The sequence below is a fragment of the Pipra filicauda genome, unplaced genomic scaffold (assembly GCF_003945595.2).
Source record: "Pipra filicauda isolate LSUMZ 115617 unplaced genomic scaffold, ASM394559v2 scaffold645_size190756_pilon, whole genome shotgun sequence".
In the NCBI taxonomy this organism is placed as follows: domain Eukaryota; kingdom Metazoa; phylum Chordata; class Aves; order Passeriformes; family Pipridae; genus Pipra; species Pipra filicauda.
Window position 1 is genome coordinate 110,500 of NW_024104804.1, and position 19,861 is coordinate 130,360.

The window sequence follows — 19,861 nt, forward strand, 5'->3', positions numbered from 1 at the left end:
ACCAGGAAATTAATCTCTTAATCATTCTGCCAATTTGACCCAGCAGTGAGAGGACAGACCTATGACTACCTCAGCTCTCTGGGCTGATGAAACTATTTCCATTATCTGGGATGACCTTTCCTATCAGCAAAACAGGAGGAGCAGCTCTGAAATCCCCTGTATGGTTTTGGAAATGGTTGTTGAAAAGCACCGTGAAGGGGCTCAGCATCCCGACTAACAACTCACCTCTCCCAGTCTGCAACGTTTCCCTTCCTTGGAGGTTTCCTTTCTCAGTATCTGTAGGACACAAACCCTATCTGTATTCAAGGAATAAGACATGAAGAGGCTCTGCTCTGCTCTCTCTGGTCACCTGCCTGGATGGTAACAGCCAGTGGACTTGTCCCTCTTCCATCTGCTGACTCAGGACGCTCCTCTCTGAGATGTTTTGTCTGTAAGCAAGGATAAAATCCCACCACGCTCCTTTTCCCCTCAGCAGGGCCAGGTTCTTCCACCATTTACACCCAGAATTAGCTGGGTTGTTCAAAGATCACTGATACTGTTTCAGATTAATACATCTCTACCTGGCCTTTTTCTCCACAGAAAAAAAAAAAATAAAAATTGTGAACTCGGTTTCTGCCTTAAACCAAGATGAGACAACTTTGCAGGCTGCTTACTCCTGATTTGTTCTGAGATATCTGGGAGCTGGGGCTCCTGGGCTCTGATCCGAGCCATTTATCAGCTCCTCTGATGAATGTGCAACCATTCATGCTCCCCCAAAACAAAAACACAAAAGTCCTGGTATTTGCCAACTGGGAAACAAACATTGAAAAGCAAGGTAGGGAGGACAAAAAGGGTAGAGAAAGTGGTTAGAGATGGATGGAAGAAGAAAAGGGTGGAGAAGCAGGGGCTGGAGCAAAGAGAGGAGAAGACAAAAAGCTGAAGGAGAGAGAAATAGCTGCAGATAAGCAGCAGCAAAGACACAAGGGGAAAAATGAGAGAAATAATATGAAACATTTCCAGATGCCACAAAGTCTACGAGCAAGAAAGGATATGAGGTTTTAAATGGATTCTTCACCTCCCTCCTCTGCAAAGGACTGAGAGAAAACTAATTGAATACACAGGAAGGAGCTGGTTGAGGGCAATGGCACGGGGAGAAGATGGATTGCTCCCACCCATCCTCCTCGTGTCACCCCCTGCTCCTCTGCACACAGGGCAATCTGGCCTTTGACATGGGGAGCTGAGGAGGCAGAGAGGAGGTGTCCCTGCTCCCCACTGCCAAAACCCTCCCAACCCTCCTCTGCTGACATCCAGCCATTTCTTTTGTTGCTCCATCCTAAAGTGTTGTTGGTGCTCTGGCCCCCCATTCCATCTGTTCAGACTGTGGTGTTGGTGACAATCCAAGGAACCCAAAGAGGCAGACTTGCCATGAAAGTGATAGAAAATAACAAGAAAATAATAACTTCAGCCCTGCACAATTAATTCTGCACAAGCAGAGGACTCACAGACTAGCTTTGGGCTCTGGTATTCCACAGATCATTCAACAGCCATCAGAGTTTATGGAAAAGAATATCAGCTCTTTACTGTCCATCCCACAGTAAAAGAGATTCATAGTTTTATATTTAACAGCTAAAATTGAGTCACCAAGTACGTTTTCTCTAGATATAAAGAAAAAAAAAGATTCTGCAAATATTTTCAGTTTGAAAGGCATTTTAATAAAAGTTTGCTGAAAGTCTTCCACAAATTTTCTTCGTGCAGATTTTAAAGAATGCCTTAGAAGTGTCTTAAGTGTCATAATAATACACCATTACACTGCAGAGAACATACAGTATTCTTGAATTAAAATGTCAAACGCTTCGAATTGGATCAGTCGTTTTCCCAAAAAATATCCACAGGGGAGAAATAAACTTCAAAATACTGCATTTCTTATAAATTCCAATTAAATACTTTGAGTATTACAGTGGAGAGACTTCTGCTAACTCTAGTCAGGTATAAACACTCTAGGAAAATGTTTTTAAAGGCAACTGAGTGAGCTAAAATACCATAGTGAGTGATGCCCCCTATGAGTCAGACATTAGGGCTTTTCTCATAGGGTGGGTTTTTAGTATGGAGTCCCGGGGCGCTGACAGAATGAACTGCACCCTTTCTTCATACTCCCTCTGTTCTTCCAGACCTGCCTCATATTCCCGTTTCCTCTCCTTTTCCTCTTCCTCACGGAGGTGCTGTCGGTAGGAAATCTGACTCGTGAGCTGATCCCGGTACTCGTTGGCTTTCTGTACTTTTCTGAAAATGCCAGATGGACAGGTCATTTAAGAAGTGTGGGTAAAAAGAATAAACGTTATTATTATTATTATTATTGATATTGTTATTGTTATATCTGTTAGCATTCGAGTTTAGCCTAAAGAACGATTCAAAACTCGTTTTAGCTGTTAAGAATAACTACCACTATTAACCAAATGCCACGTGCTGACCTTACGTTCTTCAGATAATTAACTGCGTTCTGTTGTATCTCATAAAGCAGACTGAAAAACTGGTGCTTGATGAACACGAGAGCAAGGACAACCCCTTGCAACCAGTGTTGGTCTCAGTCCTCTCCTGGCTCGGGCTCAGTGTTGAGCAGCCTGACCCCCCTCCCCACTCCTCTGCTGAGGAGAACAAGTCCCTGCCCGTGGGGCCGGTGGGGCCCAGGCTCCTGCTGCACTGATGTTCCTGGAAATGGCTGTCACAAGGAATCACTCCTCCATCCCTCCTCAGGACTCGTGTATTCCTTTCACTACCCTCTGGAGAGGCAGCGAAGTCTCATATGATCAGGCCTTCTGGAGCAGGAGTCACACAGACACTTACAATGCCAACAGTCTGGTCAGGACTTGTGCAGGAACTCAACAAGAGTTGAGGCACAAACCCTTCCTGACAGTGCTGAATGCCATCTTGGCCAAGTGGAGCATATCCCAGCTGGAGCCCAGCGTGTTTTCCTTCAGAAGGGTGACATTTCTGCCACAGCCAGGAGATTGCTCCCAACAAAGCCATCAGAGAGCACAACAGAAGCTCGGGAAGGAGCTGCTCTGTTACAGTCCCACAGACAAACGGGGACAAGCAGGAGTACAAAAGGGGAATTAAGTGAGATAAGGCCCTTTGCCCAAGGCTTTGCATGACACCCAGAGGAACATTTCAGCTACTGCGTGTAAGGATGCCCTCATCCAGAGGAACTGTAAGGCAGGAGAGCCCCGTGCAGCTGGGTTACATGGCCTAGTCTGGTATTTTGGTGGCTGATTATATATGATTGTTTTAGGGATGTGTGTGGGTGGAGTTTAGCAATAAGCCTGAACACACTAGTTCTCTTGGGTAAGGAACAAACAAACCCTGCATTAACCCTCCTCCCCAAACCTCTGGTACTTGTAACAACAGCTCAGAGTATGAGGGGATGTATTTAATAAGCATAATTGATGTAAGTCACATGATGATCCAAAAAGACCAAAACAAGGCTATGTACCATTATTTCCATGCTGAGATCAGAATTAGTGGTTTAATACCAACTGCAATATTACAGGTCTGGTATGAAGCAGTTTGGAACTGATAAGCTGCATGGTGGGAGAGCCCCTCTGAACAGAAGAAAGCCCACCCAGTGCTCTTAGAGCTATCAAAAAATAAGAATTAGCTTACTCAGAAGTTTAAAAGAGTGATCTGCAATGAAAGGAACCGATGGCATAAAAGAAAAATACCTTGCACGTTTTAGTTCTTCCAAACGTTTGTATTCTCTGAACGTTTCAGCTAATAACTTCCTCTCTTCAGCAACTTCTAATTGCTTCTCTGCCTTTTTCTGCACTGAAAAACAAAACCCAAAATACTTTTAGAAGATAACAGCTCTGCTAAGCTTGAAGGGACAGTGAGACAGCATTCAGGCCAAGTAGCCTAAAGAGCAAGCCTGAGTTTTGTTGCTTCCGAAGAGGCACGCAAACAACAGCAAGTGTATTCTCAGCTTATTTGTGTTTCATCTGAAAGTTTTCACATTCAGAACTTCATAATAATATAATTAATAATAATGACTGCTTGCTCATGCAATCCTTACTTTACCAGGCTTTGCTCTGGTGACAACAGTGGGAAATTAGCGTAAGGAATGCCAGTCGGAGTGAAGTTTGGGAGGCAGGTTTGGGGACGGTCACACTGTTGTCCACTCAACCATACAGCCCGTGGACGCTGGGCCGGGTGCTGGACAGACGTGTTCAGGTTTGGGGCACAGGCAGCAACCTGTGTTACCACTTACACTTCTCCTTCATCTGCTCTTGTCTTGTATTCACGACATCTCTCAGCAGCTGAAATCGAGCCTCCCTCTCTAGTTTCATTTTCTCAACCCTCTGGGCCCAAACCTGATCATTCTCTTCCTTGAAAAGCTTCTCATCTATTTCTTCTTGCTCTTTGTCCTTCTCCAGCTGTTCAGCCAGGTGTGCCAGGTAAGTAAGTTGGTCCTTAAGCAGCTCTTGCTGCAAACACACAGATATTTGCAGATCTGAGTAAATTAGTTCAAAAATGCCCTTCAAAGCCTGAAGAGAAGTGGAGGTTCTCCAACAGCCATTGTTGGAGCTGGGAGCCTAGAGCTCCATTCCAAAGCCCACCATGGGAAAGAGCTGCTCAGAATCTTTTTCCTGGCCAGACAACAGCATATGAGCAGAACAAATACAGAGTGATCCCTTCTCCCATAGCAGCTCTGCTGCCTACAACAGAAGACATTGGACAGATTTTCCACAGCTGACCAGGCTACTTCACCATCACCTGCATTAGAAGCCGTGGGATCCAATAAAAATAATAAATATCACCTCCTCCAATTCTGCACCAAGGTCTAACACTGAGTTTATACAACATATAACCTACATAAGCTTCCAAGCACCTTGAGCAGAGCAATGGATGCAAGTCCCTGCTCTGTCTTAAAGTTACGTTGAGACCCATTTGCACCCTGAAGTTGGACAATCTATTTGTTTAAGATTTAAGAAGTGACAGACATATCCATCATTTCGTGGCATCTCTGAGAAATCTAACATGAGGGTTTGCATATATAGATATAGATATAAAATATTTAAAACAGTCTCTTAGTATTAATTAATTAGAATAAGTTAAATATTTACTTTCTTCTGCAGTTAAAAACATTTACTAAATCAGGTCCATGAAACAAAAAACATTCTTCCAACCTCCATTACGTCCATGCAGCATAAGGATGCAAAGCCTCAGGTCATTTATACACAATGAAATCAGCATGGAGGGACAAAATTCCAGGATTTCCTGGGAGCCCCACTTCTTTTGTCCAGCTTGGTAACCTTGCTGATTGCAAAGCATGCTTTAAAGTGCTTGCTGTGGTTTTAACAGATAATGGGCTTCTGCAGAGCTGCAGAGCACTGGCAGGAGGAGAGGCAACAGGCTGTGCAACAAAAGAATCAGCTCATCTAGGGAAAAGGGCTTGTGTCTCTTCTCAGTTACTCTGTGCAGTTCACAGGGCCTCAAAAGTAGTCCAGATGAGGTATTGCCCCCCAGCTTCACAATGAAAACCCTTACTTTCTTTTTCGTTTTCTCCTCAGCGTCCCTCTGGGGGTCCTGAAAATCTTGCTCCAAGATCATCTTCTCCTGGGCAAGTTGGCTTTCTTTTTCTTCATTCAGACGATCCCTCCTGTCCTTTGCTGCTTTGAGCAACGTCTCCCTGCATTCCTTCTGTTTGTGTCGTTTCTGCCTCTCAAGCTCTTCTTTCTCTTGCCTGACCAGGTTCTTCTCTTCTTCCTACAAGGGCAGAAATAGCCAGCTTGTAAAATCACTGCATAACTTCGGACTAAATGATGGCTATAGAGTTAGTTTCACCGAAGCATTGAAGAGCAAAGCCCTTCTTGCTGACAACACAGAACTAGTGTCATCCACTAGGTGTTAGAACATGAATATTTTAAGATATCATTCATCAGAATTTAGGATTTTTCTCTGTAATTATTACATGTGCTTCAACACAAAAACACCGGTGTGCCTGATGTTTTCCAAACGTTTCAGGCAGACAGACAGAGTCGCCTCTTTAGGGAAATCAATATCATTGCAGCACGTGTGATCTACATCCAAGTCTTCCCATACAGCCACAAGCACTAACAAATAACAGGGTCATGTGTCCCTCCTGTTTCTGTGCATGTTGTCTGTCCTGTGTCTGCCCTGGATGCATCTCTACTGGACATAAGGTTGCACCAAGTCAATAATTGGATCCTTATGTTCTGATGGGCAGTTAGTGGATTTCCATGGCTTGAAATCATTCCACTTTATATTGAAAAGAACAGAAAAATGTACAGTAAAACTGAGTTCATAAGAAAGAAACAATGAAAAATAGCAAATGACTATTCAAGATCAAACAGGTACGTGTATATTCAAGCCCCCAACAAAATTCCAGAGTAGCATCATTAAGTAATTTATAAGCATGTTTTCTGGACTTCTTGCATTTGAATAAGTCTACAAGCACAACTGCACTTAAGCATAGTTATAAAACAGTATTGAAGCATCATTAGCTTATTTACAGCTCTCAGAAATCATACTTCAGCTATCTTGAAGGCACACAGTTTTTTGTTAACCTGTCTTTAAATTAAATGTCTCTTTTGTAATGTGAATAAGTCTTCTAAAATGCATCAGCAGGCTTGTCATAAACAGCATGGCTAATTTTCCCCATAAGGAAGCAGAAGCTGCACTCCCTAAGGAACATCCCTTTTTATGCTGGACATAAAGCACCCACAGATTCTTGCAGCGTTTCAGAGCCTAAGCTGACTCTGTATCTGCCCAAACTGTCAAATTCACTTTCAGAAGCTGGTAAAACAGCTTTGAAACTCAATACATATAATTTGAGCAACAGAATAAGTAATCCAAAAAGCTTTGAACAGTAAAGGTGGAAAGCAAGTGGAAACAGTCAGCAGTCTGCTGTGCAAGTTGGCACATGTCTTGGGCTGAATTCTGATCTCAGTGAAGTTGTATGAGAGCAGCCAAGGATGGGAGCCATGAAAGTTTACACACTGGGGTAACATAACATTGCAAATATACACAGAAATGGTTACCAAGCACCCACCTGCAAGCCAGGACCAAAGAGCTATGGCAGAAACTCAGGAAACTACAGCCAGGATAACACGAATTTCACCACTTTCTCAAGAAATCACAATTCTTTAAGGGAGAGGAAGGACAGAGGAGGAGGAAGGTAGCTAATGTAGGTAATGCAGCTAAGGCAAAAATGGCTGTCTCTGTTTTCTCATCCTCTCTGAGATATCCTGATGTACACATATGGTCTATCACGGTGAAGCTGCGAGTTTTGCTTCACTAAATAATCTATTTTCATTGCAAAAAAACAGGAGAAACCTTTATACACAGAGACATTTAGCTGTTCACAGTGTGTCCTTCACCCAGATGAAACCCCTGATCACTAGGGGCTACCAGCTCTGCTCTGAGGAACTTGTAATGAGGCCATCTGCCACATCCCTCTTCTGCTGAGAAAGGATTACATCCCATTGTCCATACAGAAACTCTCCTTTGAAGAAAGCTTTTTTTTCCCAGAAAATAAACCACTTCACCAGAAATGTATCTCCTTGACAGAGCCCAGAGCAGCTGTCTTCAGGGGAGGCTACACAGTCTTCTATTCTAATAGCATTTTTCTGAAAAGGCCAGTTAAGTAGCAGCGTTCTTTGCCTGGGAGGTTTGGCAGTGCCTTAGAAGTCGTTACAAGGAAATAACTCTATTCTGCATGTTTTTCAATAAGCCAAACATTACAGTCTAGCTTGGAATAAGGCCTCTACCATTTCACAGATGGGACTGTCAGAGCTTTAGATTCATTATTGTCTTCATTTTTTAAATAACAGTGAAATATATATATATTGCCAACATCAGCTTCCAGTGTCTAACAAAGGTATCCTGAGTTATCATTCAATCTCTACATGTAAATAGCTGCAAAATGAAGACTGAGTCTGAGTTAAACAGTCTCCCATAGCTCGAAGTCAACACAGAATACTGAACTATCAAGCCCCACTAAAGCCACTCCAGCAAGACTTACAGGGAAGTATGAGCTAAAGGGAGGGTAGTGGCCAAACAGCTGGGCCAAAGTAACCAAATGACTCTCATGATGTGACACCCAACAGTGGCCAGGATTAATAGGTGAGAGAGCTTAGGTGCTGCTTGCTAATTTTTAAAAACAATAAAATAAATAAAAAAAGGACATGGATTCTGAAATTCAGCCAGCTGGAGCATAAGCAGTTGGGATTTTTCACATAAATGTTTCTCCCTGTGTGTGTAACTGGGTCCTGAGTGCACCAACAGGCTCTGCAGCCTCCCTGCAAGGCCCTGGGTGCCTGTGCCCTCGGCCAGCCCCCACCAGCCTGGGATCAGTGCTGGGAGGGGCATGTGAGAAAGGGCTGAGGAGCTGCAGCTGGGCTCAGCCTCTTGCCTTTGGTGCCTACGTGAGCCATGCTGCAGGTGCACCTCTGCCTGAGGTCAGTCCTCATCCACACCCGCTGACTTGACTTGCTGGCTTCGTCTTGGACTCCATCACTACAGAGATGCCAAGCAGTTTGGACTGTTGGATGACTCCAGTTACTGTCAGCAGACCTGCTCTGTTCCGTTCCTTCAGGTGCTGTGGGATTCCTGCACAGGAGGACAGACTACTTGCCTGCCCTGCCGTCACCTTCAGCTCCTGGCTCACCTTCCCCTCTGTGCTGCTTCCTTCCACTGCACTTACCATGATGATTAAACATATGTGTTGTAGTCTGAGATCTGCTGTTACACATACCAGCTGGGAAACAAGATTCTCCAGCCATCCTGCAGGAAACTGGAAATCAGAAAACTGCAAAGAAGTCTGGCAAAAGCTTAAAAATGTTTCCATTTCCCACAACGACTCTGAGAGGCTTTGAAGGCCAAAATCCTTTACAATGCCAGGTTTGAAAAGATGTATTTCCCTCTGTAAACAGGAATGCCTTTGACACAGCTCTGGAAAAGAGGCTTAGCATAATAGGACAGGCTCAGATACTAATGGAATCAGTGAAGATACAAATAAGGTATGGATTAGTCTAAATGTCTAGTAAGCCTATCATTAGGAGGGCCTTATACACAACCCTGAATACAGAATGGTATGGAAATTACCAGCCATTCAGCCTCCTCTTTTTTCAGCTGCTCCTCCTCCTCTTTGCGGGCGCTGAGCTGGGCCACCTGGGCATCGAGCACATTCAGCATCTCCTGAATCCGCCACGACGCTTTCTGCTTCTCCAGCTCCTCTTGGTGATCCTTAGCCAAGAGTTCCTTTTCACAGATCTCCTCCAGCCTCCGCTCCTCCATCTTCTCTTCCTTTTTCAGCTCCTCCTTCAGAGCCTGCTGGGCCAGCTGGCTGTCACTCGATTCCTTCTTGTTCCTCCTCACGCACAGCGTGCGGAACTCGTCGCAGCGGTTTCTGAAAGGCAACATGAAAAGTTTAAAGAAGTCTCAAAACAATAAGCAAGTCTGGAGGTGTGTGATGGATGGAGGCTCCCAGCTCATAACTACTCAAAGGACTACAACTCAGAATGCCCAGTTCTGCACCTGATCTGAGGGTGAGGCCTAAGGAACCACAGGGAGCCTGGCTTGATGGAGATTTTGACATTAAGGAGTTGAAGAATTTGCATTTGTAAAAAAACCCTCCCTCAACTTCCTCAAAAGTGGAAGGGGAGTGGCAGGCACCGATCTTTCCACTCCCATGACCAGTGACAGGAGCTGAAGAAGTGGCTGGAGTTGTGTCAAGGCAGGGTTAGGTTGGATCTCAGGAAAAGGTTCTTCCCCCAGAGGGTGGTTGGGCACTGACCAGGCTCCCCGGGGCAGTGGGCACAGCACCAAGGCTGCCAGAGCTCCAGGAGGGTTTGGATTATACTCTCAGGGACAGGGCAGGATTGTTGGGATGTCCTGTGCAGGGCCAGGAGTTGGACTGATGATCCTCGTGGGTCCCTTCCAGCTTGGGATATTCTATGATTCTAAACACACAATATATACACACACCACGTATAAATTGTGTATTATATATGTAGCTGGAATATGTGTTGTGGGAGGTTTCTGTGTATATATCCTTTTTTTTTACATATAAAATACACACACACTATGCTTATGGAAACATGTGGGTAGCTCTTTCATTCAAATGAAGACTTAGAATAGGTTTATAAGTCACCTGAAAGCTCATTCATATTCAGGAAATACTGTGAGTATGGAAATGTAGGTTACATGGTTGAACAGGAACCACTAGAAATTTATTAATTTTTAAGTGAAGTTTTGTGGGATAATTCAGACAAGTTGCAATAAAAGCCTGAAGAAGCTAGAAAGTCAACAAGTAATGCAGTTTTCAATTTTCAATTACCCTCTGCAACTGAGTTGCATATAAAGAGGTAATTTATCTTCAGTTGAAGATTGAACTAATTGCAGATTCTGCTTTTATTTTTGCAAACAAAGCACTATTGAGATCAACACATGCTATCAAACATTATTTAATTTGAACAATCTGCAAGCATTTTAATTCTGTTCTACAACCGAGATATAGATTTTGATAAAGTCAGAATGTGAAACTGGCAGACAATGGTGAAGACCCACAAGTGCGAAGGGTATATAAGCTCTTAGGATGTGTGATAGACACACATGAATGCTCTGAAGTAAAAAGATATCTCACAACTTCATGCTGAATGAAACCATCTTCTACAGATTATTGCAAAGCTATTTAGGAATTCATGGCAGACATTGTCTGAATCTTGAAGCCCTGCATGGCAGCAGTAGTTACCTGCACAGTGTGAAATACTATTATGCTATACAACATTTAGTGACAATCCTGTGTAGTAAAAATATTAAATCTTCATCAGGCAACTACCTCATGCTATTACCAATCTCCATATTTGCGTATTTATTTAATTTTCGTGAAACAAAATCTGAATTAATCCATTGCCTAAGAAGCAGAGGTCTCACCACATTTTCTCCCTGTTGGCATTCACCATTTGCTGCCTCAAATTTCAGCTGTAACTTTCTGGGGCCAAAGACATTTCTCTCTTCATCCTCTATCTGTAAAGCACCCAATGCCATGGAGCCTGTGCTGAAAGGTGAAAGGCACTATGCACAAACAATAATAGGGAGAGCAGTGCTGTGAAAGTAAAATTGCCATTTTGCTTGATATCCATAAGTTATTTCTAACCACTTCACTGCTCTTCACTGAGAAGAAACTACAATAGTTGTCAAGTCCCCTTTTATCAACACCAGGTCTCTCTAAAAAAAAAACTGCCACATTTTGCACTTTTCTCCCCCAGTCCTAGGACACGCCACAACCTCTAACCAAATGTTGGGCTCTTCCCCTAGACCTGGGCTTTTATCCTCTAAAAACTGTTCCTTGACTGAGGAACTATCCTCAGCTCAGCTTCAGAAGAGGAGGATGAGCGAGTACCATAATGAAGGAGCAGAGGTTGGTATTGGATCCCACACTGTTCAACATCTCTGTCGGTGACATGGATGGTGGGATCGATGCACCCTCAGCAAGTCTGGCGATCACACCGAGCTGTGTGGTGCAGTCCCACACTGGAGGGAAGGGATGGGGCATCCAGAGGACCTGGACAAGATGGAACAAGGGGTGATCCCAGGTATCAACACAGGCTGGGTGAAGAGCAGCCCTAGGGAGACGGTCCTGGGGGCTGGTGGGAGAGAGGCTGGACAAGGCCCAGCCCAGAACCCCCCATGCCCTGGGCTGATCCCACAGCCTGGGCAGTAGGGCAGGGGGTTTCTGCCCCTCTGCCCCCTCAGGGGAGACCCCCCTGCAGAGCTGCCTCCAGCCCTGGGGAACAACAGCACAGGGACGTGGAGCTGCTGGAGAGAGTCCAGAGGAGGCCATGGAGATGCTCCCAGGGCTGGAGCCCCTCTGCTCTGGAGCCAGGCTGGGAGAGCTGGGGGGGTTCACCTGCAGAAGAGAAGGCTCCAGGGAGACCTGAGAGCCCCTTCCAGGGCCTAAAGGAGCTCCAGGAGAGCTGGAGAGGGACCTGGGACAAGGGATGGAGGGACAGCACAAGGGGGAATGGCTTCCCACTGGCAGAGGGCAGGGTTAGATGGGATAGGAATTGCTGTCTGTGAGGGTGGTGAGGCCCTGGCACAGGTTTCCCAGAGCAGCTGTGGCTGCCTCTGGATCCCTGGAAGTGTCCAAGCCCAGGTTGGACACGTCAACAAACATACTACAGCATTGCTAGTTTTCGTATGTTTTACCACTGGAATCTATCTTCCATCTCCTGGGCAGGAGTTAGTGGTCATTAAAGTCTACAGCACTAATTAGTATTCATGAGAAACACATTTCTCAAATGTTGTGAGGGACACATGCCTTTTCAAGATTTGAAGTCTTTCACCATTAGCAAAAACTGTATTGCCTTAACGCAATGGGTTCAAAAGTTCTCTCAGCAGTGAAGGACAAAAGAATTAGTTATTCTTTTCTGTGATTATAAAATAATCTGATATTAATTGAATCCCAGAGGGGAGGAGAAGTTAATTATTTACATTCAGCATTGCTAGAATTTTAATATAAAATAACCCCGTAACTGCTTGATTTCATCAAAATAATTCCTTCAAAGCAGCTTTTACAGCAACCTATAAACATCTGCTCCCCCAGATGGCTGGTTTTCCTCCTCACTTTGCTATCCTAAGCTTCTTAACATTAAAACTGTGTCTGTATGTGGCTACTTCCCAAAGACAGAACCCCCCCACACCAGTTATTTATTCATTCTATGGCTGCAGTATGAAGTTCCTGGGATAACAACATTCCCATATGGATGCTTCTGATGTTACCACAAGAAAGAGGATGTGATACGTGTTTTAAGCAAATTTTAAGCTGTTGCAACTTTCTTTAAAGTTACCAGTGATGAACAAGCCCTCAGGCTAGCACTGGCTGGATATCTTCTCATACAAGGTGTAGCCCTCCATGAACATGAATTCCAGCAGGACTCTGGTGGTCCAAGGACTGTCCCCTCTGTCACCTCATGGCAAAGGACTCCTCCTGGCTAACATCACTACTGAGAAGCTGCTAAACCTGTACCCTCAGGCCACAGCTCCAAACCAGCCTACAGGGCTGCTAAAATTGCTACCTTTTAGGACTCTGGAATAATGTATGGGAGCAAAGGTGCTCCTATACCTCAGGTCTGAGGAAGCGCCTTGATTAGAGTTAAAGGAAATACAAACAAGTCTGCATCAGTTTTCAGAAAGACATTCAAACTAGTTGTAAATTCACAGGCAAAGAGGAACAGAAAATCATGTGTATATCCACCTGCTACTGGACTGACTTCCCAGAGCTCCTCTGGGTGTGCCCTAGAGTAATGATCTCCAAAGTGGGGCGTGCAGGAAGAGAATATGTTTTGTACCATTAATAAATAACATTAGAAAGTAAAAAATAGTGTTTATTTCTTCTTTACCCCACCCTGTTTTAATTTCTATTTTTGAATATGTTTTATAGTGCACACAGAATACCAGTACAGTAGTACAGGTATTTAATTGATAGATAAGTAAATAGTGTAGTAGTGGTGCTAGAATTTTTTACAGCTCGGGGTGTTCAGTCAAAGAGGTTTGGAGGCCACTGCCCCAGAAGACAAGGTGTGACACAATTACAGATTCCTGTTTGTGGATTTTCAGTAAGTGTTGGTCTCCTGAGCAGCAAAGCCTGCTCCCACATCTCTGGCTGGACCAGGATGTCCAAACCACTACAATGATTTAGGAGGAAGAGTAACAGCTAACAGCCAGGGAAAAACAGATTTGGGGCTACCTAAAGAAAAATACATGCAGATTGAGATATTAGAAGTTACTAATATAATCAGAATCAATCACCACAGCAGAGACTTCCTTTCAGTGAAGAAAAGACTTTAAAATATAACTAAGAAAATACACATGAAGAGAGATACCTGTCACAGACAAAGTGAACTGTTGTTAGCTGGTGTTTATTTTAGAGTTCTGCTCTATCATAGGAACCTTAATTAAAAGTAGAAAGGGACAAAGCTAGAGAAACTAACTGTGGAATATATTCCCATCACATCAGGACAGTCAAAGAGAAGGACTCTGTGCCCTGCAGGATGAAGATTCATTTGCAAAGATACTGCAAGACTGACACTCAAAACAGCTGTGAAGAGAGAGGATTTCACTGCCTCCAAATCCTCCGAAAAACTGCAGCCAGCAGAACACCACCAGTAAACCTCCAGCAACACCTTTTAATGGGATGCTGCTTGGTATGAATATTGCTTAGATCCAAGAGTAGAATGGGAAAGGTAAAGGGATAATAATAGGATAAAATAACCCCATGAGACTGAGTGAACCATAGATCAACAGGGTTGTACTGGGAAGACAAAGGACCTGAGATATTTCATGCTGCAGCATGAAAATCCAAGTATGTGACACCAAATGATGCAACCCAGTGGTGGTGGGATTCATTTTGCAATTAAAATACCTAAAATTAGACATCTAAACACGAATCTACATATGTGCTAAATTCTCACTCTGATCAATGGGAACTTAATCCCAGTCAGTGCAGGCTAGGGTGCAGTTCAACTGACAGAGCAGGATAAACCTCCTTGAGGGTGACATTAGGTTCCTGTAACTGTCCTGATCTCTGTGAAGATTTAAGTAGAACAGGAATTCAGATTCCCAGGGAATATAAAGATACCAACACTCAGCCACCTACCTTTAGGTGTCTACGTCACATCTCCCTGGGGTGTAAGACAAGTGGCAAGGACAAAATAAATGACACTCCAGTAGCATCCCCTCTAAACCATTTTAAAAGTGAGTTTCAATCCCTTTGTCTGATAGGTAGAGAACAAACCAGGAACTGTAAATGGCAAGGGCCAGGTTTTCAAGCCACCATGTGAACTTGGAAGTGCATACACTGCCTAACACCTGCCTCAGCCAACAAACCCCACATTTAAAGAGATATTTACCTGTGAAATTAGTTAATTAGAGTTTATGCACAAGTGAAAGCGAGTGTTGACTTTTATCCCCAGCCTCTCCACACTGAGAAGCAGGTGTTGTGGATTTCACAGCACTGTGGGAGACTGGGAAGAGACACTTCAAATGATTACAATTAAATAACATTATTATTTCTTTCATCCCTTCCTCGGAAAACCAGATTTCCAAGAATGGAACAAGACAGATTTCAGATTTCATGCCAAGGCCTCAGAGCCTAATAAGCACCTGCAAGTCTTGCTGCCTTCAGTCAGGAAGACTTGGCACAGAATTTCAGGCTACACTAAAACCTGAACTGCAGCTGCTACTCTTGAAAAGTATGCAATAAACAAAAACATTTGTTTTTTGGACAATCTTTTCAAGGATCTTTGACTCTACTATTAGCTTAGGAAGTGTGATTTAGGCCAAATTAACCTTCCATGCTCCCTGTTCACTCCAACACTATAAAGCTGGAATAGGAATTACAAAAACAGCTGACTTGGCAGGTGAAAGTGCAGGGATGCTCACACAGGACAAGGAGGACACACTAGACTTGCAAGAATTAACTACTTTAATTTTTTTCTGCCTTGTTGTTTTAATCACATTCGTCTTTCCTTCCTCAATTTATTATTGCCACGTTCTTGTTAAATTGTCCCTTCACAATTACTTTGGGCAAATTCTCTTTCATAAGATATTCTTATGGCAATACCTGAATTGCTGCTCTCGTTTTTCAGCCACCAGTTGTTGTCTTTCTTTTTCCCTCTTCTCTCTCAGTAATTTTGTTTGTTCCTTCATCTTTGCTTCTTTGTCCTGTGCCTCCATTGCTGCAAGTGTGTCCATCTCAGCCAAGTACCTGATCTCCTCTTCCTCCAGAAGCTCACGAAGCCTGTAATGAAAACATTTAAATAAAGGCTAAATAAATCCTTCTGTTGAAGGATAAAGTTTGAGTTTATTTGTTATTAGCACAAAAATGGGTACTGGGCTCCTTTCAACACTTCTTGCAAATGCCAAAGAAGAGAACATCAAATTTTAAGTCGGGGATCATTCCAGTTGTGTCCATGGAGGGAATCTTACAGCACACCACGAGTGATTCTGTCCAGGCACAGTTTAAACTCTTTATCTTACAAACCTACTTTGTTGCTTTACAACTTCAGTCCCCCATTAAATAAATAAATCTCATTTTCAGACTACAATTGTCACCAGTTAATAACAATTTGATTTTGTAGCACTGTTATCCCTCAGCACAGAATCATGGAATCTCCTGAATTGGAAGGGACCCACAAGGATCACCAAGTGCAACCCCTGGCCCTGCACAGGACACCCCATCAATCCCACCCTGTCCCACAGAGCGTTGTCCAAACACTCCTGGAGCTCTGTCAGCCTTGGGGCTGTGCCCACTGCCCTGGGGAATCTGTTCAGTGCCCCACCACCCTCTGGGGGAAGAGCCTTCTCCTGATATCCCTCCCTTTTCTATGCATCTATAATTGTATCTTCTCTCAAACTACCTCTTGTTATTTTAGCATCACTCCATAAACCGCTTCATCCTGAAATATCCTTCATGAGAAAATTATGTCAAACTGGTGATTTTTAAACACGCCATCATTCACCTCTCTATTAAACCCAGCAGTGAGAAACCTGGGGCTACACAATTGAGAAATTACCAATCCCAGCCCAAATGCCACGGTGTCTCTACAGAAAAGGACTTGGGGGTCCCGGCAGACAAGCTGAGCACAAGCCGGCAATGCACCCTTGTGGCAAAGAAAGTCACTGGCACCTTGGGCTGCGAGAGGAGGAGCTCTGCAAGCAGGGAGGGGATCCTTCCTCTCCGTGCTGCTGAGACCAAATCCGGAGCGTGGGTCCAGTCCTGGGCTGCCCAGCACCAGAAACACGCAGCCCGAGGGGAGGGAGCCCAGTGGAGGCACACTATGGGACAGCAGAATCTCTCCTAAAAAGAGAATCTCTTTCTCTCTCCTGAGAGGGCTGCGACTGTTCAGCCTGGAGAAGAGAAGGTTCAGGGCGATCTTATCCATGTACATAAATACCTGAAGGGAGGGAATGCAGAAAAGACAGCTTCTCCTCAGCAGTGCCCAGTGACAGGACATGAGGCAGTGGGCATGAATTAAACATGTGGAATGCCACATGAACACATGAAAACACTTTTTTTTTTTTCCTTTTTACTGTGAGGGTGGTCAGATACTTGTCAGGTTGCCCAGAGGTGGTGGAATCTCCATGTGTGAAGATAAGCAAAACCCAAAGGGACACACACTCCTGGACAACCTGCTCTAGGTGACTGTTTGAGCAGGAGGTGGACCAGATAATCTCAGGAGGTTCCATCCAACCTCAGTGTTCTGTGGAATCCCTGTACAATTCCTCTGGGGACACATCAGACCAGGACACCAAGCTGATGACCTTCATGGCTCCAAAGTAACTTGACATGAAATAGTAACTGAGAAATTAAACCGTATGATTTTTTCCTACGACCAGTACAGCACAATTTTGTTGTTTACAGGGCAGTAATATGCCTCACCTTTAATATTTTTGAAAGAATTCTGAAAAATTTCAGTTTTTCAGTTGACTGTGCTGCAAAGTGTTACTTGTAAGACCTAAACATCAGCTTGATGAGACTGCAACAAAATCCTCAGTTAAACCCAAAAAATAGAATTTCTGACTCTCTGTTACCTAGAGAAGCTGTGGATGTCCATGGCAGGTGGGTTGGAACTAGATCATCTTTAAGGTCCCTTCCAACCCAAACCATCCTGGGATTCTATGATTCTGTTCCCCATCCCTGGAAGCATTTAAGGCCATGTCAGATGGGCTTGGAGCAACCTGGTCTACTGGAAGGTGTCCCTGCCCATGGCAGGGGGTGGAATGAGATGAGCTTTAAGGTCCCTTCCAACTCAAACCATTCTGTGATTATACCAAGGTACTCTTAATTCTCTCTAAAAATCAAGCAATAAAAGTGCTATACTACTACTTTCATCTTGCATTTGGCAGACAAGGAGGCTCCAAATGGCACCTAAACAGCACTAGTTACTGCGTTTGAACACCTATCACTGGTGCCTGGCTCCCCAGGGCACACCCATGCCCTCTGAGCACAGGGTGAAGTTGAAAATAGCAAGGCAGCTGTTGGTATTAGCTACTTGTTAGCTACCTGTCTCTTCTCACATCGATCTCCTCCAGATAGTCCCGCATTTTTGCCCGGGCCTTCTCCTCCGCCGCCCGGTGCACCCATTTGTGCTCCCTGCTCTTCTGCCAGTCGCAGACGTTTCGGTAGTGCTGGAACACCCGCAACTCACGAGCGTATTCCCACCGATCCCCCTCCCTCACCCTCTCTGCCAAGATCTCCTCTTCAAGGGTGTTTTTCTTATAAGGCTTGGATATCTGTAAGAGGAAGAAAATGGAGAAAGCGTGGAGGCTTCACAGCAACCTTCCAGGATCCAAAGGGGCCTGCAGGGGAGTCGGGGGGGGGGGGGGGGGACTCTTCAACAGGAACTGCAATGGCAGGACAAGGGTTAACGGATGCAAACTGAAAGAGGGAAAATTTAGGCTAGATACAGGGAAGAAATTCCTGGCTGTGAGGGTGGTGAGGCCCTGGCACAGGTTGCCCAGAGAAGCTGTGGCTGCCTCTGGATCCCTGGCAGCGTCCAATGCCAGGATGGCCAGGGCTTGGAGCAACCTGGGATAGTGGAAGAGGGTGGAACGAGATCAGCTTAAAGGTTCCATCCAATCCTTAACATTTTATGGCTCTGTGAAATGTCAGTGGTGAAAATGTAATCAGTTACTCTGAGTGGTTTTTCAGTTGAATTCACAGCACCGGGCTCCCCAGGGCCCCCATCCCACATAGTACTGGGCTCCTCCAGGACCCCTCCACAGCACTGGGGTCCCTGGGATCCCCATCCCGCACAACACCAGGCTCCCGGGGACACCCCCCACCCCCCCAGCACCGGGCTCCCAGGGACCCCCCCCACAGCACTGTGATCCCCCAGGAGCCCCCACAGCACCAGGCTCCCCGGGACCCCTGTCCTGCACATCAGGGCTCCCTGGGACCCTACACTGCACCAGGATCCCGAGGACACCCCTACACAACACTGGGCTCCCAGGGACCACCACACACACAGCACTGTGCTCTCTGGGACCCCCATCCCACACAGCACTGGGCTCCCCTAGGACACCCCACAGGCAGCACCGGACTCCCCGGGACCCGCATCCCGCACATCGGGCTCCTTCGTTCCCCCATACACAGAACCGGGCTCCCGGGGACCCCGCTACACTGCACTGGGCTCCTCCGGGACCCCCCCGGCTGCTCTCAAAGGGTCCCGCACCACCCGACACCGGTCTGGGGCTCCCGCTTCACAGTTCCCGCAGGTCCGCGGAGCGGAGCAGCCCCGGCGCGGCCCCTCACCACCGCCACGACGTGAGGCATGGGGCCGGTGACATCCCGGCGTCGCGGGAGATCCGACCGGGGCTGGGGCTGGGGAGCGGGCTGGGCATAGGGCTGGGAGCGGGGCTGGGAACAGGGCTGGGAGCGCGGCGGGGCCGGCGCCGCCATGGCGGACGGACGGACGGACGGACGGACGGATGGAGGCGTCGCCACAGCCGTTGCCGAGGGGACGGGCGGGCGGCGGAAGTGGCCTCATGGCGGCGGGGTCTGAGGGGAGGGAGGGCAGTGTCGTGGAACCGCGGGGTCACAGAACTGCCGGGGGTGGAAGGGAGCTCAGGGATCGTCCAGCCCAACCTTTTAACCCTGCGCTACCGCTGTAACCCCCCGGCACCAAACCGCGTCACCCCTGGTGGGTGCAGGCGCCTCTGGAGCGCCTCCAGGGGCTGGTGACTCCACCGCCTCCCTGCGCAGCCTGTTATAACGCATGGCCACCCGAACAGAGAAAAATGTTTTTTTCTAATAGCTACTCTGAATTTCTCCCGTCTCAGGTTGAGGCCATTTCCTCCTGTGCTC

The 19,861-nt window shown here is 45.8% G+C and overlaps 1 protein-coding gene across 1 annotated transcript; it reads right to left on the reverse strand.

The window, feature by feature from the left end:
• Window positions 1–1,668: 1,668 nt before the first annotated feature.
• On the reverse strand, window positions 1,669–19,544 carry CFAP53 (cilia and flagella associated protein 53). The gene is given in 9 exon segments (XM_027724333.2): window positions 1,669–2,259; window positions 3,696–3,798; window positions 4,238–4,454; window positions 5,518–5,736; window positions 9,097–9,400; window positions 15,617–15,793; window positions 18,059–18,288; window positions 19,310–19,496; window positions 19,498–19,544. Coding segments are annotated over 9 exon segments (1,707 nt in total). The 3' UTR covers window positions 1,669–2,036.
• Between the last annotated feature and the right edge of the window lie 317 nt (window positions 19,545–19,861).